This window comes from Chaetura pelagica, unplaced genomic scaffold, assembly GCF_000747805.2.
Source record: "Chaetura pelagica isolate M959 unplaced genomic scaffold, ChaPel_1.0 scaffold69, whole genome shotgun sequence".
NCBI classification, from domain to species: Eukaryota; Metazoa; Chordata; class Aves; order Apodiformes; family Apodidae; genus Chaetura; species Chaetura pelagica.
In genome coordinates this window covers 5,939,420-5,963,839 of record NW_009970724.1, presented here as the reverse complement: position 1 = coordinate 5,963,839, position 24,420 = coordinate 5,939,420, and the positions used below count along the sequence as shown (strand labels likewise).

Genomic DNA, 24,420 nt, shown 5'->3' with positions numbered 1-24,420 from the left:
GGGGGGCGGGATCCTGAGGCGCGGGGCACCTGCCGAGCGGCGTGCGCAGCTAACGAGGCTGCTGTACCCTGTTCCAGGTCTTCGTGTTCGATGTGGGAAAGGATACCTGGAAATCCTATGACTGGTCAAAAATAACAACTGTGGCGGCTTTCGGGCGGTACGACCCGGAGCTGCTGTGCCACGCGCACTCGCAGGGCTGCAGGGTCGTGCTGAAAGGTCGGTGACGTGGGCACAGTGCGGGTGGGGGTGGGCAGCGCTGGAGTGCCTGGGCGTTTCACATTCACTTGGGTGTGGAGTATTACAGACCAGTAAGAGGATTAGTTAATGAGGGGATAAGGCACACAGGACTATAATACTTCGACATTCTGCACGTGCTGGTGTGCAGGGTATTAAAGCCAGTGGTGGCTTCTGCTACACTAATAACACCGTTCCAGTGGCACCTAAATAAAAGTTCTCTTGACAGGGAACATCTATGGGGGAATAGGGAGGAAGGGAGGAAAGGAAAAGCCTGTAGAAGATACTTATTTGGGTGTCTATTCTGCTTGTTACCTGCAGTACCCAAAAGACAGGGTAAGGGAAGGGATTTTAAGTAATTTTTAGTATTTTTCTCTTAAATCAATCTCTCTGTATTACAAGGTGGTTGAGTTTTAAAACATGAATAGTTGTGAACTCTTGTGCAGGTACAAATGCTGATTAGAAAGACAAAGTCCATTACAGCTTACATGATGTAATCAAGTTTTGGCTCTATTGGGGCTAAAATGAAATCCAGGACCCCAATGTGGAAAGCCACAAAGGTTAAACATAGAAATATGATTATTTAGACAGTGAGACACAGTCTCTTTGCTCTGTGGAATTAATGAAAGTACAGTGATTTCAAGAAAGGAAGTGGCTCAAAGAATATTAAGCAGAAGTAAGGAGAATAAAATTATAGACAAAGTCCAAAGGGAGCCAAATTTGAAACACCAGTGTCTCAAAGAACCTTTGTAATCTATGTGGGGGTAAGTTCTCAAAATTATGCTTGTGAAAAAAAGTGAATTCCTTTGTATTTTACCAGTATGGGGATTTTTTTATTTTTGTACTTATGTTTGTTGGTGTAGTAAAGACAATCCTTTGCTTCTTACTATTCGTGTGGTGCAAATGCATTTTAACTCTCGAAGGCCTCTTGTCTAGGTGATGTACCTCTTAAGGAAATTGTTGATCCCGCTAAAAGAGCAGTGTGGATATCCCAGCAGGTGGACCTTGCAAAAAACCAGTACATGGATGGAATTAACCTAGATATAGAGCAAGAAGTTAATGAAACCTCCCCTGAGTTTTATGCATTAACAGAGCTTGTTAAGGAAACTACAGAAGCTTTTCACCGAGAAATACCAGGATCACAGGTAATAACTTTATACAAACATTACGTTTGACTTTATGAAATGCAAGGAGTTTTGAGGATGTTGTTTAGCATATCAATATGAAAAAATTATGCAGATCTAAAGCATGATATTCTCATGAATAGTTAACTAGGAATACTAGCTATGATATGCTATCATACAAGTCACTCTTTTTGACCTGTATGAATTTAAATGGAAGAAAGGTTTCACTGGGCTTTGTAAATACAATGTTCCTGCCTTGTATGAGCTGGCAGTTATTAGTATGGCTAAATGAATCTTTGAAGTAGGGCAAACACAGCCTTCTGGTGCAAAAGCTTAACAGTGTTTTGGTAAATCCATCACTGAAGTTTCAAGGATTTGCATCATGCTTCATATTTTTGATCAGATGGTTTTCATATTTTATTTCAATCTCTTCAGTGTTTTGATTCACTAATAGGGCTATTCTCTGATTATTATCTAATGTTTTATCAGCTGAGCACTTTCTCCTGTAGTTCATTAGTATCACTGTGTTACACACTGTGCAACATTTGAGAAATACCGTCTTTAAAAGTTACAGCTTTGTTCTGAAGAGAAAACAAGAGCTCCCAAGTGCCATACACAACACTAACTCGTGCACTTTTCCTTCAGGTAACATTTGATGTGGCTTGGTCTCCAGCGTGCATAGATAAAAGGTGCTACAACTACACTGGGATTGCAGATGCCTGTGACTTCTTATTTGTGATGTCATATGATGAGCAGAGCCAGATCTGGACAGACTGTATTGCAAAAGCCAATGCTCCTTACCTGCAAACTTTAGTTGGTGAGGACAAGACGCCTCTCCAGGAGTCAGAACATTTCACAGGGATATAAAAGATTGCCTTTTCTTAGACAAGTTTTTTTTGTTGTATTAATGCTTTTGAGTGTGCTTAAGTATGTGTTGTCCTAATGTGAAAAATACAATTTCAGATCCTTATGACACTACAGATGATAGACCTTTAGCAGTTGTGTGTTGCTACTTGTCTGGCCCTCATGATTGCAAAGAACACTTTTGCAATGACAAATGGCAGCCAAAAGCAGTGGTGTTCTCCTTGTGAACTGCTGCTATGGGCAGCTGGTTTTTAGGTGTGAGCAACTAGAGCAGTTACTAGGATCTGAGTAGAGCAAGTCTAGGAGTATGCAGGGGGGAGGTAAAGAAGAGCTTGCTCCTTAGGCTCTGTCTGGAGAGCATGCCTGCAAGTCCTATATTGGCTCTGGCTCTAGATTAGTTCTAAGGATAAAAAGCATAGGGAAATGCAGTAATGCATCTTAATTTTTATTTCTTTCAAAACTAGGATATGAAGAGTACATTACTATGGGCATTGATCCAAAGAAGCTTGTGATGGGTGTCCCCTGGTATGGCTATGACTATGTCTGCCAAAACTTATCGAAGGTAAGATAAGATTATTCATTTGCAATACTGTTAATTTCTTCCTTGGAAAGAGACAACTAGATTGTGATGATCCTGAATTTGGGTTAGGAAACACTATAATCTGATGGATAAGAGCATAAAGCTGGGACTCAAGAAAGGCTTTTGCTTGGCTGATAACTGATGAGCAGCGTGTTACCAAACAAGGGATTTCATCTCTCCCTAGGAAACCTGAATCCCATGATACCCAAGGTACTACAACACTTATCTACACAGGCACTAAGCTCACTGCTGAAAGACTAGGTGCAACAAACCCGTGACTGTTAAAGCAATTATAGCAGTTTATGGATAAATCATGGAATCTCAAACATTGTAGTTACGAAAAATATAAGACTGAATTAAAAGTGGAAAATATAAGACAGCTGTAGAAGCTGAGTGATACCCATCCAATCCTGTATTACTACAGAGTAAACAAAATGTAACTTTTTCAGTTTACTTCTGTCTACACACAGGCTGTCTGGCAGACATACTTGATTTTTGAGACCCCAGTGCCTTTTGTGGCTCTGTTCTTAGCTGTATTGCTATTTTGGAGTTCAATAAATCTGTGTCACGTGAAACTCAAGGCTTTTCCTTTTTTTTTCCAGGATCATGTCTGTTCCCTCTCCAAAGTGCCTTTCCGTGGGGCTCCTTGCAGTGATGCTGCAGGGCATCAGGTTCCCTACAGAGCAATCATGAAGCAGGTGAACAATTCCCTTTCAGGGGTGCTGTGGGATGAAGTACAGAAGTCTCCATTTTATGAATACAAGGTAAGTGCCTCTTTATAAGAGACCATCTCATGGAGTCCGCAATCATGAACCATACTTCTTTGATTATAAAGTTGTCAGGGTCAGACTCTTCCATTTGTGCTTTGTACTTCTCTTTTTGAGTGTAGTAAAGGGTGGCTGGATTTCCTCATCTTGAATTTTATTCTGCAAGAGGCATGCAGTGACTGAAGACTACATGAATAATAAAGATCTCTATTGCTTTGCAGTTCTCTTGAGAGATTATATCATGTTAAAAAGGACATTTTAGCACAAAGAAATCTTGCCGCTTCAGCCATCAGTGTTACAGTTACTTCTATCAGTCGATGACTGATTGAAACAAATTCTGAGATGCTCTTAAGTTTTTGTAACTCAATGGCTTGTGTGTGTTCTCTTCTGCATTTGGTTTTGACACAGACATAGTGGAGAAGCCCACAAACATTGGTGCTTACACAAACAACAGTGTCTGCATTTTGTCATGTTTCTTTAGACATAATTATAAATTCCACATGTAGATGATTAAAAGGCTTGGTGTAAGCAATGACCAGGTCAAAGCATCATAATTTTGAACAAAATTTTATGGCATCCTCTAAAACTCTTTATTGCTGAAAAAAACACTTAACCTCTAACTAAATTAACTTGTTAGGATACACGGTGTACCTGAGATTTTAGTCATATTTTTAAAAATTATTAAAATACAAATCAGCTAAGTCATCTAGGGGGAGTTCCTGTCTTGTAACTTAGATTCTGCAAGTAAAAAAATAGCCAAGTATTTGACTTGGAATTTTTAATTGTCCTGTGTGAAAAATAATTTGTAAATCAGGAAAGTATAATTATGTAGATCTACGTAGCTTGTATATCTCAGTCTTTAGTTTTACTTTTCACTGCATTCAACAGAAAAATGTAATCAGTAATCAATGAACTGTAACATACCGTGTTTATATAGATAGGTGGATACTGACAGCAGTGTTTAAATGTTTTTGTAGGATTCTCTTGGTCACTTCCACCAAGTATGGTACGATGACCCTCGCAGCATCTCTCTCAAAGCAGCGTATGTGAAGAATCGAGGTTTAAGGGGCATTGGCATGTGGAATGGAAATTCTCTTGACTATTCCAAGGAGGCTGCAGCAGAACAACAAACTGCAGAAATGTGGCAAGCCCTGACACCGTAAGAACTATGTGAACTCTTGATGTAAAATGATGGTAACTGGTAATTTTTTTATTCTACTATCATAGATTTTATGTAGATCTAGCATGATTATAAAAACTTTGAGAACTAGCCAAATTCATCTTGTTATTTGTATGCAAAGCCATATATTCATTCTTCAGCAATTGCAGTGTTGCTTTATCAGTGTTTGTTTTAAAAGACTGCTCATCTTTTCCATTTCTCAAAACTACCTTAATTTGGTTAAAGCTTGAACCCAGTCTGTGGCTGGTAACACGTAAGACCACCTGGACACAGGGACAATCTCCTGAGGATGATTTGCTGAGGCTGCCTGGTGTGGCAGGTGTTCAGTCTGGGGTTGCATGGTGCAGGCTCAGCTTTCTGACTTCCAGCCCAACCTATATGTTAGCTAAGTCACTCTTGCATCAGATTAAACACAGAATAGTGGAGAGACAGAGTGCTGCTTACATGTTGTATACATGCAGCTTGTGCTTGTTCTTGGTTGTACTTCTAGAGATTAAAATATTTTATAGACTTTAAGATGTTAAATAACATGAAGTAGTTCCCATTAAAATTTTTATCAGATTTGTTGTTAGAAACGAATATTCACTTTGTTTATGTGTTAAATAAAAAATTCCTTAGTTTCAAAAGCCAAAAATCTTGGAATTTATCTTGAAGAGGGACTATTAATATGGAGATGACTTGGATGATGTTTTCTTCAATTTCAAACTTGTTTACTTCCTTAAAACGAGAACTCAGAAGCTTCTAAGAACTTTTAAGATTCATTCAGTAGCCTGTTGTTTGGTTTTATGTGGTGTTGCCTCTGAGATAATACAAAGTTATATTTTCTTTCTAGTTCATATTTTTAATAAAATAATTTGCTTAGAGAAATTATAGAACTTTAAAAGTACCTGTAGTGATGCAAAGACAGACAGGCATTTACAGGATTTTTTTGTTAAATAAAATGCTGTCTTCACTGATGTTGGTAAACAGTGTTGTCTGTTTATGCTTTACTTGTTCCACAACTTAACAGCCGAGACTGCTTCTCTTCTTCTCAGAACTGTTTCACAACCAGATTAAAGTGCAGCTGTGCCCTGCTTAAGTGACTTCATTAATTAAACAATTTATTTAATTAGATATATGTAGTCAGTTGTGGGTCTGGGTTTTTGTTTGAACAGTTTGGCTGGTTGGTTTGTTTTTTTCCCTTGCTAAATAAAGGAAATACCTTAGAATAGCAGCACCATCATGGCTAGTGAGGAGGAGACTAGACTTCCTGAAAGTTTCTGATCGTGTGATACTATGGGTGATGGAAAGCAGAAGGTGAAACCTAATGTTTTCACATAAATAAAAAATTCCTTGGAAAATCAGGGGGCTCTTCACTGGAACTCTGGTCTGTAGGTTTTAGGAGAAACTGATATATTTATTTCACATACAGATTTTTTTTTTTATTACTATTTATATTCATATGCTAAAATACTGTGAGACAGATATATGTGAACTTGAGAGGTCTTCTGGAGCAGATGATCTGACCCAAAAAGCCTAACCAAAGGCTGGACGACTTGATAATAAAACTCTCTTTCCTGAAACTGTCAAGAATCAATAGTATTTTAGTTTAGTTTATTTTAGTTGAGATTTTCCCAGTAGCTAGCTGCCTGCTCTTGTATCTTAAATAAAACATAACACTGAAATACAGGATCTAGGATTAAATAATGAATTGAGCATGAGTGGGCATAGTTTAATTATTAATTTAATACTTCAGCACTAAAATCCTATCTTTAAGAGATTTGGAAGTTAGTGCTTTTGAGAGTTGCATAATTTTCTTAATGTATTACTGATTTCCCATGAGTGTTTTGCTTCCAGTAATAAATACAGCCTTGTCAGCTTTTAAGCTGACATTAATTTGTAGCATGTTATTGTTCTGCTTAATGTAATAACATCTGGTACCAAAAAGAGGCAAACAGGAAAGCCAGAAAAAATAACTGTCAAGAGGTTTCTGTTGAGTCTTTCAGAGAGTTGTTATCTAGGCATGTGCATGAGCTTGAACCTAAAGAAAAACAGACTATGAAATACTGGATGAAATCCAGGATCATCATTACACCTTGTCCCAAAACCAAGCTTGCCTCTTCCACCAGCTACAGAAGAAGGTTAATGTCCATGTGGTTTTCCTAATTAAGAGAGGGAACAAAAATGGCTAGAGAAAAAGTAAGATTATCTGAGAGTTTGTTCATACTTCATAATAATATGGTTGTATGTTGGTAATTTATAGATATGCATACTCATAATTACAAAAATATGCTTCATTGAATAGCTAACTAAAGGATTAGTGTTGCTGTAGTTCTACAGAAGATAGGTTTTAATAATTTTCCAAAAAATTAATTTGTTTGCCTGATAATCAGAACAGGTTATATGTTTATTTGCTTAGCAGGTATTTTGTTAATAAAAGAACATCAGCATACCAATGTGATTTTACAAAATCCCCTAATTTGCATTTTTAAAATAATTTAGCTTTGTTTTAGATGTGTTACTAGGTTAAGCTGTGTGTTTAAGTAGCCGACTAATCTCATAGTGAGATTTAAAAAGTGAGCATCAGTACCTGAGTAGCCTAGTGTGCAAATTCCACATTTATATAGTTGATACCTTTTTACAAGATAACTTCAGGAACGTACTAACAAATGCTCTGAAATTCTGAGCTTCTATATACATTGCAGAGCTCCTGTAGACTTTACGGATGTTAAAAGTCACATCATCCTCTTAAATTATTTTCTGGAGTGGAGAACAAAAGCTGAATGAATCTTCTTCTGTGCCAGTTCTGCTCTCAGTGCTCGTGAATCAGATGCTGCTTGCTTTCTCATCTGCAGAAAATTTAAGGAATTGCAATTTAAGGAAGTTTTTGGAATTAACATGCATGAGGGTTTATATTCATCAGACTGAATTTTATATAGGATGGCTGAATACAGGATACATCTTCCATCTTCACAATTTTAACTGTATAATTAGATAGCCTAGTTCTAGCACCACGTTCTTCTGTATTTTGCCTTGGTATTTTAAAACACAGCTGTGAAATTAATTGTCCTTTCCACTCCTTGCTATACAGTGGCAGAGGCATAATGAGCACATCCACCCGAGATTGAGTACATCACCCCAGTACACAGGGGCGATCTCTGGGATGTGGAAGGCTCCTGTTTCAAGCATTCAGAGCTGAAAAGCTGTCCAATGTGAAGGCTTATACCATCATCTTCCTTCCAAAGGGAGCCACAGGCAGCACTGGTATGGAATAAAGCAGATTGAGAGGACTGCCATCTGCTTGGAAAGCCATTCTCTTTTTCTTTTTTTCCTTTATACCAATTGCTTTTATTTTTTTTCTTAGCCATGGTCTCCTGCTGATCAGTGTCTCACCAAATGCATTCCTTCCATCACCCTCGGAGTGAAATGGGAATATTATGAAAGAGATTGCAAAGCTTAGCTAACATAGTACCTTGAAAAATCGAAGTTGCTTGAATGTCATACTTTCAAAAATCATCTAATAACCTGGTTGTCCTGGAGTAGTATGTCTGAAGTGATAAAGTTACAGTGACAACTAACACCATAAAAGCAACAGCATAAACCAAGTTTTTTATACATAGTAACATTTTACTCTTCTAATTAAAAGGCAGAGTACCTTAATTTCTATTATGAGTTTCATTTTTGTATCATCCAGCTTCCTCCTCAGTTGATCCAGTTCATGCTGCAGTGCAGTAATCCGGATAATTGTGTAATTCTATATGAAACAACAACAAAACTTTAAGAGCAGCATTAACGCGTCTCTTCTTTCACTGGATGTTGCTTCACCACTCAGAAAGAAGCAATCCTCCTAACTCTTTCCAGCTAACTCCCCTACTTTCTTCCAGACCTTAATATGTGCTGGGCTGTCTCTGGTCTGTAAGCAGCCTGCTCTCCAAGAGAGGGCAGCTGCCTTCTTCTGCCAGCCTTTCAGCTGGGCACAGCAGTAGCTGTAGGTGGGGCCAATCTTTGAATTAACTGGTAAAACTGAAATTCATGTTTTCAAAAATGTAGGTTCTGATGGTACTCACCTAGTGTAAGTTGGCCATGGTCCCTTGAAGTTAGTAAAGCAGAGGGGTGGGTGTGTTTGTGGTAAGCTCTTGCTGTACCAAGCCTTAAAAAAGTGCTATTCAAGAGCCAGCTGAAGCAAACGATGCAATAAAGTTGCCCATACAGGAGTCGTTAAGTAGTATCTACAGCCTCTCATCTCTGAGCTCCTGCTGTAAGAGGCGCTCCCCACCCAGGGGTGTAGCTGCCTGCATACAAGGGTCCAAGTCTCAGCTCTGACACCATACAGATGTGTAACCTTGCCTCAGACCACTGAGAAAGCATGGAAGGTACACAGTCATGCAGGAAAAAACAGGCAGGGCCCTCCGACTAGGTGGGGACTACTGAGAAACCACCATGTCACTGGGTTGAGTAACCAGCGAGGACAAAGCTGGTGGGAGAAGGGAAACCAGCATCATCAGGATCTGTTCCCCAGGGCCCAACTCTTCCCACCTGATGCCTGCCAGGCCAGCACGTAGCTTACAAGGGGTGGAGGCCATCCTTGTGTTAGCCTAACAACTCATTAAATCCTAGTTATCTTCTCTGTGTGATAGCCAATAATAACTGCTGCATTGTAAGTTGTGCCTAGCCAGAGAAACCCACAACCCAAACAGATATCCCCCCCCAAAAGGAGCAATAACATGTCTGAACATAGCTAGTAACAAAATGTAATATCAACACTGTTAATATTTTTAAATTGTAGTTCTTTATATTAAGATAGCTCAAATTATACACATTTGTCTATAACATACACTCTCAGTGTACATACACTCTCCCACTTTTCAGATGAAAAGGGACATTTTTTTTTCAGTCTAGCTTCAGATTTGCCAGACTCACTTCAATTAATGCATTTAGAAAGACAGCAGATGCAACTATTGTGAAAGATATTTTCCTTTTTATCTTTTTTTAAAGTAATCTCTGAACATCCCATAATTCGACAACATGAGACACTCAGTTGCACAATAGTACAGGTGCAACCACTCCAAAGACTAAGACACATTTCTTGTCCTCCAAACTAGAATTCATTACCTCTGTACATTAAATTTGGGATGATAAAACCAATATAGAACTGAACAATTCATTAATCATACTGAACAAAAGAGGATTTTGTTATGAGAAGGTACTGTACAAAGAATCAATGCTCAGACTGAAGCACTTTAGTCTTTTTGAGAAGAATGGGCTAAAGGAATTCTATACCTCAGATTGTTGAGGGATATTTGGCTATTAAAACTAGTTTACAAGTCATTGGTTGGTGATGAATTTGTTACTTTAATTTATATTTTATATATATTAAAAAAAAACCAAACACCAAAACCAACAAGCTATGTAAAAAGAGATTAAAAAGAGATTAAATAATACAAGCAAGTACCTTGGAGTCTGTCTTGTTGTTTGGTCGTTTCTGGCCATCTCTGGCTTCCAATTGCAAGAGTAATTTCTGGTAGTAATGCTCTAGATCTTGTAGCAGTTTGTTTAAAGTGTCCTCCAGTGAAGCTGTAGCTTTCTTAGTTTCAAAGTACTTCTTTTTCCATTCCTCACGAACTACACAGGAAAACAGTTAAACTGTTTGGTCTTGTTCACCTTATCATAAGGTCTGTTGACCAGTAATGACCAGCTGATCTCACAAAATTCAGTTGGTTAATACACACATGAAAACCTGGCAGTAGGTTTGGGGATTTTTTTAAGCAATTAGTGAAAAATCTTCATTAAAATTACGTTCATTGTAACTGCAACTGCATTTTCACACAATCACCTGCAACAAAAGCTTTTTATCTGTTCACCAAGACACAACACAAGGTCCAAAACCTAGAGCTTCTTCAGCCTAGCTCTTCTGCAGGTTTCAGCTGCATGGTAGGTGCTGCAGACCTTCTGCAGACTCTCTGCAGACTGGTAAGCACACCAGAGCCTGAGGGCCACAGCTGTACTGTGGCAGAATATGTAGCACTGTAGAATCATACAAAATTTGAGCTCTGCAGGGCCAGAGGTTCTCAAACAGCTTAGTTTTATACCGAAGTCCCAAGGAAACAGTTACTTACCTTAACTATGATTCCTCCTCTGTTGTTAATGTGCCATGCACAGCTGGCACAAGCCCCCCACATCTGGTGTGGCAGTCGTATGGCCACATTTGTCCACTAGTCTGCAAATTGTCTTAAGCGATTCCTTCTTTCAAGGGCTATTTTAGGAAACGAGGACAACTGCTTCTCAAAAACTTATAAAAAAAAACCCAGCAGCTGGAGAACTGTATGGTATGTAACTGAGAGTGCCTGTCAGCATGGCAATCTCAGGAGGGTGTTACAGACTGGATTGCTGCTCCTACAGAATACACTCTTCCCTTCACACCTTGAGAGACATATCTGCAAATGCATTTACTTACACAAGTCTACAGGTCTGATAAAAATCATTCAGAGGCAGAAATGCTAGAGACGTTGTTTGAATCCTTGTAAAATAATCTTTATTTTACCTAGCTGGACAACATAATTTACGACAATGCAGGAGCCATTTAGTGCTTATCTCAGTGTAGTAAATTAGCTTACTTTGCATCTCCATGCTACTACAGGTTCACTGCTTCAAGTACCCAAGTTTGTTTGGTTTTTTTGAATACAACTTCACCATTCTGCAGAGCACAGTGTAGCCAGTCCTTAGAGATTAACTGGAAGAACTGGCTTGTCCTCTTTGAACAAAACCACAAATAGTAGTTGAGTAGTTGAGACTCCTATTGATTTATCTGTATTTAAGTACAAAGCCAATACTCTCAAAACATGAAAGTGATTAAGCCTCATTTCTGTGTAACCGAAATGTGATTTAGGTAGGATAGTTTATGTATAAACTTGAAAATAATTTTACAAAGCGAATTTGGGTGGGATTTCAATCAGATTTTTACCTTGCTAAAAACCACCGTTTGTCAAGCTTGTCACAAGAGGCTTGTAACTTCCATGCTACCAGCTGAACACCATTAGATAGGAGGAGCAAAATGCATTACTCTGGCAATTTAAGTAGAAGCCAGGTCAACCCAATAAAAGCCTCTGTAAGCACCAGCTAAGGCAGGTTTACATGATGTCAGCTGCCCTGGGCCTCAACAAGCAAAGAGACCTGCAGCAACTACTGGGGGCACTGTACATACACGGGACACAACCTGACTAGTTTATAAAAGCCAGAATAGTTAGAGATCTATAAGAATGCCACACAAACCGGAAGGAAACATTGCAACCTTGAATTGTTCCAGCATGCTGTTACACAAATCAGCCCTCTTGGAGCTGCTGGTTAGCAAACTGCTCTCTCTGTAATTATGATCAATGAAAAGAAGACAAGCATTTTCACATTGGTTTCAGTGTCATTTCTCAATCATTCCAAATTCCAGAATAAATTAATTGTGTACCGTGGTATCTTGACAGTTTATTTTGTTCCAGTAGCCCTTTAGCTTTTTTGATTAGTTCTTCCCTAGTTTTTTCCATGTGCCTTCTGTCTTTCTTCATGTGTTGCAGTTGTTCTACCATCTTGTTTTCTAAAGAAATTAAAATTATACTTAGCAAGCATCTGGATACCATAAGGAGGAATGCTCAATCAAGATATCTGTAATGAACCCATGATAAAACATGCCAAAACCACTGTTAAAAGAGACAGTAGAAATTCCCTTATTTTAATAAAGTATGTATAACTTTTCAAAATGGCTGGTGTATTAGCCTAAAGGGAGAAATCCAGCATGCATCCAGGCACTCACACACACACACCGTCCAGGCAATCACCCCCCCACACCCCCCCCCCCCAAGTAAAAATCCTTTTATATGCCCAGGCAATGTATCACTACAACTACATACTTAAGATATATATACACTGCATACACTGAAAACTCTTGCCACGTAAGCCCAAAAAGCCTCCAAAAGACTATTTCGTGCTTGAAATACTTTGCAATATAAACTGTAGCAAAATCTTGCCTTAAACTCCAGCTAGTCAATGGCAGGAGATCTCTGACTTTCACTAGTCTGCAACAACAAACTACTCACTTGAGCCAACAGTATTTCATTCAGTTTCCCTCTTTTTATCCTTCCATCCCCCAGTCCACAAGCTGGGTTTTCTAGCAGTGGGAATCTGCCACACTGTGAACAGCCCATACAATTACAATTGCCTAGAATTTTCCAACCACAAATGAGAATTTGTAACAATACTAAGAATGAATGTATGTACAAATTACTTCATAAAGTAGGTATTTTTGTCTTCATTAACTATTCATTCTTGACTAAATGTTCACTGCCCTGCATATACTCACTTGCTGCCTGAATTACAGGAACTTGAGCTGGATTTACAGAAAGTGCCAGAAAAGGTGGACTAGGAGGCAAAATATATTCTTTTGAACAAGCAGGATGATTTTGCTTCTTTTCATCTGCCTGAGAAAAGACACAGCTATAAGTACATAACTTATAATCTTGAACAGTTACATTAGACATGTGCCCTGAAAACAGCCTTCAGGAGGGCTGAATTTGAATTCTGCATAAAAACTTTCTTCATTCTGTTGGCAGTACGAATTATCAATAAATCACAAACAGCTGGGCCTCTGCAAGTAAAATCTGAACACTTCCATGGCAGACAACACACAGACAAAAATGCAGACTATTGCTAATTGTTCTTGTCCATGTCTATAATCCCACTTTGTTACTGGCCCTCCTGTGCAAGAGCAGGAATAAAGGGCTTTAAAACTGCCACCTGGTTAATTGCTTACAAAGTCTGGACTGTCAACTTCTAAACTAAACTTTGTAATAGCAGATTTTCAATTTTGTTATTACTTTCACAAGACTCCACTGCAATCACGTCTGCTCAAGAGCTCACAAGCAACAGTAAGAGCTGTTGTGCTGTGTGACAACATGTGAGTGCTGAGTCTTCCTAAATATGTTCTTATTTTGATACTATGACTGTATCATATGTATGTTTTAAAAGGTTTTATCGCTTCCATCAGAAGCTTTGCTTAGCTTGGGAGAAGACAAATTAATTCCATAGGAAATATGAAATTACAAAAAAGTCACCAAAAAGCCCAATAAAATGTTACTGTCAAGAAACCGTAAAACAATTCAGCTAATATTAATAAGACTGAGATAGGTATTGTATTTGTAGTTCCTGTTAAATTTTAACCAGAGCTATAATTTCAGATTATTTCATTGTTTAGAAATTTAGTTGATTTTTCATTAGCAATTCTGCTAAGTAGCAGTGCTCAATTACTCTCAAATTCACATTTGAATATTTCGTATTTCTAAGGACTATATTTATTGCTCAAGAATATGTTACTTTAAAAAACACACCTGATTATCCAGTTTTTCACCAGGATCAGCTATAGACTTGCTCATTCTGTATTGCTGCAAGCTGAAGATAAAATCAAAGAAGCAAGTGAAAATTCATGGAATGAAATGGGGGTGTTTTCCCTCTATTTTTTTTCATTTATTTGAAGTCTGTAAAATAAGTTTCCAGCTATGAATTAATATTATCCATTATTTTAGCTGAATCATTATTTACTAACCTTTGGTTTTGGTGTACATCTTCTGTGGTTTGGTCTTCTATTATTTTAAGAACTCCAGCATTCTCTGTTCTATCTCTTCGTAGTTTGGTATCATTCTGGTGGTCATTATTTTCCATGTTTGTTAGTTCTATGACAGGATAGTAATGATGAAAATATATAGATTACACTCTCAAAATTTCAAGCTGTTTTGACTGTTAATGCCTGGACTTTCCAACCTGCATTAGAAATTCATTGAATCAATCCAATAAATAACATTACCTCTTGGGTTTGGAAATGTGTGAAAAAAACAGAAGAAAGAATAAAGAAAAAAAGGTATTTTGCCTTGAGGACTTGTATCTAACTAGTTCTGGTAACTACTACAGGCAACATTACCACATATAAGGAAACCACTCAATTACTTCACCTTCCCTAAACTAAATCTATATCTAACACTTTCTGCTTTTCAGAGACTGAAGATCCCCTACAAACTGGACCCAGCAAAGAGAGAGCAAAATGTTTTGTGTTTAAATGTTAATGAATAAATAAAATATAAATAATAAATATTTCAAACAAAATTGATGACAGACTACCCTTTACTATTATAAAATCCTACATCCTTTATCCTTCAACATAAAGTTATGGAAAACTTTTCAGTTATATTTTTACATATAAATATTTGGAAATGAAGCAGTCTCATACTTAATATCAGTTAACTTGATGATGGAGGCCCAAAGCTATTTTTGACATATTATGATTGGAAAATAAAATTACTGAAAAGTCATCCATGAATACCTTTTCTAATACACTCTCCAGACACGTCTCAAGGAATACAAGATCCAGTTCTTTGTTTCCTTCCTGAAAGTGCTAGATATCCAGAAAATAATTCTAACTGAAATCTGTGAGGTGCCCATACCTATGAAAGTTTTAATGTTGCCTCATTTAGTAATTACTCATTTAAAATTTCCAGTAGAATAAAGGTCACCTTTTTGTATTAACTGTAAAGTTCTACTCAAATATTAAAACTTGTCATTCAAAAGTATTTGCTCAATAACAACGTATGGTATCATTTTGATGCTAACATAGCAATAGTCATTGAAATCCAATTTAAATGTGTCAGTCATTTCTTCCTTGGTAGTCACTACAAACTTAGGAATATTAAGAACATTCAGGAACTTAGTGGTCCTCAAGATCAAGAAGATATTCCATTTTAAAGGAAGTAGTAGTTAACAGATCTCTTCCAAACAACATTTTCTAATTCAGCACAGAACTGTTAACTAGTTAATGTGTACTTTAAACCCTTCCACACTTTTGTACTATTTTGACCATAGTCTGCTCAAACCATTCTCTCACCTCTCAGCTTTAGGGAGGCCACTGTTCAATAGCATATAAACAAACATGATACAGGAGGGAGGGGAGGAAACACTTCAGTAGTAATGTAGCCATGGATAAGATGACAATGAAAGTTGAAGTGACTAAATGCTTTCCCTGATATACTGATAGCTAGATTTTTTTTTTCATTTAAAATGTTTTTTAAATTATGGGATCATTATCTTATCTTTACAGCAGCTACTTAGTAATGTATTTCATATAAACAAGATCAGGCAAATGCATCAACTATAGTAAAGTTTTTCCCTGTATCAGTACACAGTGATAAAGGTCTTTGAAAGGTATTATTGAAAAAAATAGAATACTTCTCTGATATCAGTATTCCCACTCAATCTTTAACTATAGATCTCTTAAAACTTAGCTTTACTCTGCCACCTCTCTAAAATCCATACTGTGGCAAAAAGATTACAATGAACAGTTGTATCCTTTTGATACGTAATGTGATTTGGGGGTGTCTGGTTATTCTGACCTTGTTCATCACTGCAGTTTACATGAAGAGTAAGAGCAGTTCCTTTGGCTTTGTCATTCCACTTAGGAGTGTTCTGCTCTTTTTGATCTTGGCTGAGATGATTTTGCTGAGAGGTCGGTAATACCACATCCCTCTTTCCAGACTCCCAGTCTGCAGGATTTGAATGACTTGGTTTGGAAAGAGATCCACTGGATCCATTTTGATCTGCATAATAATTAACATTAGAAAACAGAAATATTATTATATTGTAAATGTTAACCATAATATTTATACTTCTGCATCATCCTCCTTCACTACGTTGCTTTAAACTTACCCTTTTCTCCAAATTGTATCTGTTTTTCTTGAATCCTGTTGTTACGGTGTTGCTTTGTGTGCAAAATTGGAACAGGTTCTTTCTCATCCCATTCCCCAAGACTGTGCACTTCCTGATTTTCTAGCTGATGATTGCTTTGTATGCTTTCTACAAAATATTTGCTTTTTTCAGGTTTGTGCTGGGGAAGACTGGATAATCTTGATCCATGACCCAATTTATTAGCTTCTGCATTTAAGTAATGTCTTTGTTGAGTTGATGATGATAATGGATAAACATCTTCAAAGTATTCCACTCCAAGTAATAAATATAATTCAGGATAAAGTGCCTAAAATATGCAGTACATTCATCAGAAGGACAAAAGAGGAAATGTACAATGCAAAAAGCTTCCGAAAATGATACCTTAAAAGCCATTCAATACATACATAAGGAGGAGCAAATGACTTCAGTTCCAGTTCTGTTTCTTGCTTTGCTTTCACCTTGGAAGATAAGGAATGGAAGCGTAACCAATAAAAAACTTCTTTTATCAACAATGCTGCATATCACTTAATTCCTGTATTCTATCATCATCTTTACATACTACATTTTTTCGTAACTAGCACTATCTTCTGTAATGGCTTCATGGGTAGAAGGATCATAGACTATTATTCTGGTTTCTGACATGGCACTGAAACTTTATCTATTTTTCTGTATCTCCACCAGACCCACAAGAGTACACGGATGCACTGAATTTTTTTTTTTTATCCTTTGCACTTTCTCTTACGGTTCAAAGGACCTGATCTAACAGTCACAGCAGAAGAAAGTCTTCAACTTTCTTTACCAAAAGTTGCTTCAAGCTGAACTAAATGCAAATACTGAGTCTCACATAATTTTCTCTCATCACTAATACAATACTGCAAAATGTTTAATGTATACATAAAAAACTACATTACTTCCCTACGTCTTCCTGTATTTCTTGTTTTTCTTGCTGTTCTGTGTTGCACGCACTTTCAGATTTCAACACTCAACTTAAAAACAAAGTCTAAGATAATCAATATATATTTGAAATATGTGCTCCAGCAGGGGAAAAAAACATAAATCTGAGCTTACATTTAAATAATGAAATTGAACCAAACATGGAGCCAAATTCTATTCTCAGTAACAGCCAGGCAATGCCACTGATTCACTGCTACAGACACAGGCTGTATGCAAGAAAAGGAACAGGAATTTAACAAAATTTTGGGTTATGTTTATTTTTCATATAATTACCCATACTTGCCAGTAAGGTACAGCTCTTATTACTGCTGACATTGTTACTGTTGTGAAACAGAAGACTGGGGGGAAAAACCCGCTCAACAAATATTTAATCATGGAGATGTAATTCAATGAGGTTACCATGACCCTAAACAACAAATAAACCAGTTAGTTGGTTTATTGCTTTACACTTTGTCATAAAGTTAAACAATAAGCAACAATCGATAACCTAAATTAAAATGACATCTTTAATTTGTCACTAAAAATCTTTACTTGTGTCTACCAAGATCTTGAATTCTCTGTTAATGCAAAATATTTTATTAAGTTTATGACATTCTAGAGGAAGCTGAAAAATTTATCCATTTATCTCAGAAGTAGCATTGGGGAAGAAAATACACCATCTTACCTGTTATCCAGTTAAAAAGACCTGAGTTCTTTGAAGACATATGCACACTTTCAGATTTAGGTTGTGTCACAGTCTTTTAAGTTTCTCTTAATGTTTTTCCACCTAGCTTTTGCATATTGCTTAGTATCTTCTGTGAGAGTAATTTTAGTGATAACTCAACTACAAATGAAATAAAGAATGGCACCAAATTTCCAGCTTGTAATTAATTTCCAAATCCATGAGAAACAGGTGAAATGAGAGGTGAAAAGTATCCTATACTTACATACACGACTTACATCTTCATGTGTTACAAAAACAAACTTGTTGGACAGATTTTCAAGTTTATTTAGCTATAGTTTGTAAGATACAACTATACAGAGAAACAATATGAGGAACACTTATGATTCAGAGAAGTATGTTTTATTACATACATTTCAGGCTGTATTACTGGACTAATTAGTGGAACACAAATGTACATCCAGAGAAGTTTTCATTCAGAAACTGATCTTCCAAAGACTTTTGGGCAGGTCACAGCAGCAACCATAAGAGGAACTCTGACTAAGTGAGTTTCCATTGCAAATTCTTCAACTGCCAGATTCCCAACCACATGCTGGTAATCACGATCTTAGGGGGATTTTTACTTTTTTTAAGACAACCAGATCTGTCATATTTAATCCATTGATTTATCAAAACTAGCATCTTTTCATTGGATGGCAGTCTAGCTTTTGTGCCTTTGTATTTAGGAAAGCAGTTGTGTTCTGACAAGAACTTATGCTCCAGCGTGTTTAAAACAAATGCTAACAATGCCCCAGAAGTTATCTCTGTTTTTCCTGTGATGTTATCTAATCTGTAGGAATGAGATCTGTTATTTACATTATAAAGCAGAAGAGCACCAAAGAAAAAAAATATTAACTTACCACTGCTAGTTTTTTCCCAATGCATTTTAAAAACTTGAATTTATCTGCAACTGCAACTCCACCCAGGTACTCTCCAAGCTTCTCCCGTAGCACTCTTAATGTGATGTGAGGAGATACCCTAAGAATGTTGTTATTCATTAATACATCTGTAAGATCAAATAATGATAGCTAGTTAGTAAGAGAGGGAAGATAATGCTATATACATGCTGGCTTGCATGGACAGGATGACCAAAAATGGGATCTCTGTCCTAGAACTGAACCTAATTACATACTGGCCAAAGAGTCTTGGTGTGGCAGAGTCAGAACTTTGCTATAACGTTACACTAGACTGCACTACATGAGCCATCATAACATTAACTAGCAATATTTATATTTTAGGAACTCCATACAAAGGGAGAATATAGAAGCAGCTGAAATTTGAAAACAACTCCTTTAGAATGCTGTTGCTTATCTGTAGATGAATTACAAAACCATCGGAAACTACAGTTGTGCATTTCGATATAGGTGACAAAGTTCCAGGAGGCCAGTCCAGCACTGTGGGACATACCCCTTCAAGCACTAAGGGCTAGAGAGGATTCATCACTGTCCTCTTGAAGTAGCAGGCACATTCCTTTCATTTGGTCTTCTCCCACACAGTCACAATTGGGTGTGTGCATGCATACATGCAAATGTATTTTAAATCAAAACCAAACACTGCAGTGTAAACATTTCCACCATAGTTTGAGTATGAGAAAGCTGATGCAAACAGGAATTGCATCATTTAATGTACTGATGCAAAATATGCAAATGTTGAAGTAATAAACTCAGTTATAAAAATCACTACAGAATAAAAAGCATCTCTGCAGAAAAAAAGCAAATGCGCAGGAGGCATACAAAAGCTCTGCAGGACAACATAAGCAATTTTAATTGCTCCTGTGCTATCCCATAAAATAAACCTGGGAACAAATTCAGGCCTGAGACTGTTAATCACCCATGCTGATTAAGTTTTAGTATAGCACCTAGCAAGATTTTGGCCCAAGCAGCTATCACTGTTCAAGCAATGCACAGCCTGGAGGATAGCACATGCCATTCTCAGTAAACAATACAGACAAGAACATGCCATCCCTACACCTTGGACAGGTCCTCAACATTAACCTGTCAGGGTTTGTTTGTACTTTCCAGCAGCCCAATATGCCTTCATTTCACATTCTAGGTATGTAAAAACACCCTCAGCTTCATCTCCTAAACACAGTACTTCAGTGGGGCTACATTGCTCCCTTGCATTACTTCAAACACCCTGGACTTGGAGGACCCCCCTCAAGATCATCAATCTGCCTTAAGAGCACAGGCATGCAGCAAACCAAAGTCTGCAGAGGGGACACATCTAGGCCACACTGCTTGGTTCCTGTACCTTTAGCTCCTGCTTATTTCTTCTCCAGCCATTTTTTGCCCACACTCACTACAGATACTAGCCCTAAAGTTACTTATTTCAAATGTATAAAGAAGTATGCAAAGGATGCATAGATAATTCAGTACATGTCCTTCCAAGGTCTTATACGAGAACAGATGTGATCTATAATTCAAATATCTTGCCTTCACTGTAATTTCTTCAAGCTGATGTCTCAGAGAAAACATATCCCTTGAATGGTCTTCAGAAACCAAATAAATGCAAGCTCTTTCAGAGGCAATTCTGACACGGCACATCTGATAATGCCTGTCCAAAGCAGCAAGAAAATCTAAACCTAAGGCATTTATGGCCAGCAAGGAATACATGTACGTAACTACAATTCATCCTGGGAGAAAATGATATAAGTATGCTGAGCCTGATATATAGGGCAGATTTTTTTTCTGTAAATTATTTGCCAGTGCAGCTGCTTGGAACATATAATAGATTTTTACTTGCTGGCACTGGCCAGCAGAAGACTAGTCACATCTGAGTCATTTGCTCCAGGGTGTTCCTTTAAAAGTAATGCAAACTAGAGTTCACTAGAACTGTCCCATCTGGAACAAAAGTATGGCTTCTGTGGTGAGGAATGAGGAAGAAATAAAAGATCCCAGGGGCTGAGAAATCATGTTCGTGGGAACAAGAACTCAGGGCCACAGACAATTATGCACTTAACTCCATGATTAATGGAAGCAGCCTGTCCTTAGACCCAGGGATCCTTGGTTAAGCTCACTCTGACAGTACCAGGATTGTCACACTGACTGGACAGTGCTACCAACGATGGCCAAGCAGCATCAGTACCAGCAAGGCTGCTTTGCCCTCCCCTGGATTATAAGTTTTGTAAGATATTTTTTTGTTTTTGAAGACAGTGATACACTAGCTGGGTGCTAGTTATTGCCAATGTGAATGTACTGCAGCACTGCATAGTACCCACAGAATAACTAATCAGCAATTAAGACTCATTAGCAAGCAACAAATACCCAGACAGATATAAATCCAGTGAAGTAAGTGGGAATCATAATTTAAATTGATGCCTCAGAATTGAGCCTCGGTGAAATTAATTTACACTAGAGAACAGAGGGCAGTGACAGACAACCAAACACGGCATGGTTTGAAGTAACCACTGAAGCCATGTATTTTGCACCTCTGCTGGAGACTAGAACAACAAACACAATGAATGCCTGCACTTATTTCCTCTGTTTTTTAGCAGCCTTTCAACAAAGGAAGCTGTGAGAATAAATACATTCTGTCCTACAAGTGGTGGCTGCATGGGCTGTAATGCTTCCCCTTGAGAAATATGGTTTAAGCTCACACGTTGGCCTGTGAAAGAGCTCAGATCACTACATCCCTGTTCCTGGGAATGGACAGGCTACCCCATCTGCATCAAGCCACTCTGTCTTGAAGCTGGCCTCTTGCTGAAAAGTATGCAAAATTTTTATAATCAGACTCAAGGAGACAAAAATACTGTGATTTTACAGCATATATTATTCTGCAGAAATACTAGCAGTGCTCCAGAAGTGCACTTCAACCGTCTACATGAAGGGCTTCAATAGAGCTAAACATGACACAGTCCAAATAAACATGAACAGTAGGCAAGGGCACCACCTGCCCTCCAGAAATTAGAGAATAAATCTCTTCTGACAGACATAACTGTGCTCTGTAAAGCAACAGCTGAACTAATCGACGGAACGACAATGCAAAGGACCTATTGTGTACGTAAGACTATACTCACCTTATAAATCCAGCTGAGATGAATTTGCTACTAAGAGCTACAGGAACTGTATTCAGCTTGAAGTTCCACAATTCTTCTGGGACATAAAAAACATGGAGCTCCACCAACTAAATAAAGAACAGATTATCACTATGGTAGCTATATTATATGTAGCCATATTATAACCCTCTTCCCATAGGCTTTGTTTTGCTTTGGTGGCCTTTCAGCCTTTCAGTTTCTAGAGGAAGGAATGCTTTCTTTGATGTAAGCACATGGACTGTAAGAGTGAGGCTCTATCTAACAATGATGACTAGATAGTGAGATCAGCAATAAGCAGAGCAATTTGTGATCAAATGCCAGCTGGCAGCATCAAAATAGGTCACAACAGACAAGCTCAACAATGGAAATGAGAGAAAAGAGAGCCTGTTCTACTGCTCTTTGCCACTGTGACTGCAATTGACAGAGCTTACCAAAAACAATTCATACTCTGGAGTGTGTCACGGTCACAAGAATACTTTGGCTGAAATCCTACCTTTGTTAATCTCATAAAAAATGCAAAGCCCTGAAAGCTTGATCCAAACAGCACCACAACTTGACCTTGCTAGCAAGAGAAAAAATTCAATGTTTCTGACAGTTGTTAATAATACTAGCTACAGAAATGTCCCTGGCAATGTCTGTGAAAAGAATAACTAAGCTTGCCCTGAGCAAGGTTCATTCAGATTGTGTTCAAACCTGTGGTAGCTGTGGGACTGTTAGCTTCTATTATTTTTAGTGCAAATCAGATGGCATTGACAAGGACAATACACTGCTCTGTAACTACAAGTCATTCAAATAAGCTATATTAAATAGCTCTGTAGTTGTTGAGTTACTAAATAAAAACTAGAAAATAATGCTTACTGTATATATACTATGTTAAAAGAACATGTTTTTTTGCCTCTCAGGTCTCCTAGAAACAGTGCAGTGTCACTTACTATTTTTTACTTTTATTTGTGAGATCTAAAAAACCTCAATGGAAAAGTACAAAAACTCTCACCTGCGATGTTCGAGGTCTCATTTGACTTAATGACATGTTGGTCCCTGCAGCTGATCACAGTAAAGGCCAGGTGGGCTTTCTAATTTTCTTTTTGGTCGGATCATTCTTTAAGAGCGAGTTTCTTGACAATCTGTTACAAGACAAGTTACTCCATTAAAATCCTTCATTTTCATTTATTGTTCTTCTTTCAATTTCTGAAAATATAAAAATAATTTCTGTGCTGAGGCAGAAAGCTTGGAGCTAACTTCAGACAGACTCAACCACACCTTCAACACATACATCACCTAAGTAACTGGGGGCATTGCTCAATCATAGCCCTGCAGCTCTGAGGGATCTGCCCTGGAGTACTTCCTCTTCATGTTTTCTCCCCTTTTCTAAAAATATTTGGATTGTATAGAATTTTCTACAACATTGGAATGTCCTCCTAAAGGCACAGACCTAAATCCCCACCAAACGGGGCCTGGCAGCAGCCGGGTCTCGGTGCTGCAGGGACCAGCCACAGGCACGCGCAGCGCCCAGCGCAGCATCCAAGGAAACCTGACTGTGCCAGGTCACCACGTCAGAAACATCTTTTCATAAACTGTAAACCATGGTTCTGCTAACCTTGTAATTTCCTTCAGTGCTGCCACCGAAGGCCCCCCCAGCACCCCCAGGGCCACACACCTCCTGGGCCTGCCCCTGCTGTTCTGATCATCTCGGCAGCTCCACCTCGTACCCCTGGTGCTGCACGTTCACCTTCTCCAGTGCGAGTGACCAGACCCTCCAGATCACCTTCCATGTCTCACCCTGGTTCTGTGTGGTGGAATTAAGACTTCCTCGTGCCAGTGGGAAGCAGCTACTTGAAAGGCCCCAAGGTCCTCACATCCTCTCACGACTACACCACAAGCGCTCAGGAACGACCCAACATCCCCTCACCTCTCCAGTGACTCCCAACTAAAGACACAGCAGCTCACAGCACATGCTGTTCCCGCCCGTCCCTGCAGACACGTAGGATGTTGCACTTTGCGTTACATGTCACCCCGTGCCATTATTCCCCGCTTCGTGGCCATTCCCGGACACTTTCCGCAGGAAACACCCATGTCCCCCAGACTGGAGTCAAGACCCAAACATGCTGGCCAGCGCAGAATTAGGAACGTGGCTCATGACATCTCAAAATCACAATACTAAATAACAACCCCCAGTGCCGGTACCAGCGGAGCCCCCCGGCCCCGGGCGCGGCTGCGCAGGCGCGGCGGGAGCGCTGGGGAGGAAGTTGGGCGGGCG

General features: G+C 38.4%; 2 protein-coding genes across 2 annotated transcripts in view; one reads left to right on the top strand and one right to left on the bottom strand.

The window, feature by feature from the left end:
* The window catches only part of CTBS (chitobiase, di-N-acetyl-), a 29,084-nt gene extending 24,352 nt beyond the window's left edge, over positions 1–4,732 (top strand). The window contains exons 37-42 of the mRNA XM_010006733.1: positions 58–216; positions 1,171–1,379; positions 2,004–2,175; positions 2,687–2,784; positions 3,405–3,566; positions 4,547–4,732. Of these exons, the coding sequence (XP_010005035.1) occupies positions 58–216; positions 1,171–1,379; positions 2,004–2,175; positions 2,687–2,784; positions 3,405–3,566; positions 4,547–4,732 (986 nt within the window). The remainder of the gene's footprint in view (positions 1–57; positions 217–1,170; positions 1,380–2,003; positions 2,176–2,686; positions 2,785–3,404; positions 3,567–4,546) is intronic.
* A 2,749-nt stretch (positions 4,733–7,481) lies between these two features.
* Positions 7,482–23,193, bottom strand: SPATA1 (spermatogenesis associated 1). The gene is made up of 13 exons (XM_010006602.1): positions 23,158–23,193; positions 22,146–22,252; positions 18,991–19,108; positions 16,881–16,934; positions 16,459–16,783; positions 16,142–16,349; positions 14,312–14,440; positions 14,097–14,157; positions 13,073–13,190; positions 12,185–12,310; positions 10,181–10,350; positions 8,384–8,482; positions 7,482–7,577 (listed from the first exon to the last, which is right to left on the bottom strand). The coding sequence occupies exons 1-13, from the start codon at positions 23,191–23,193 to the stop codon at positions 7,482–7,484; spliced, it is 1,647 nt and encodes a 548-aa protein (XP_010004904.1).
* Between the last annotated feature and the right edge of the window lie 1,227 nt (positions 23,194–24,420).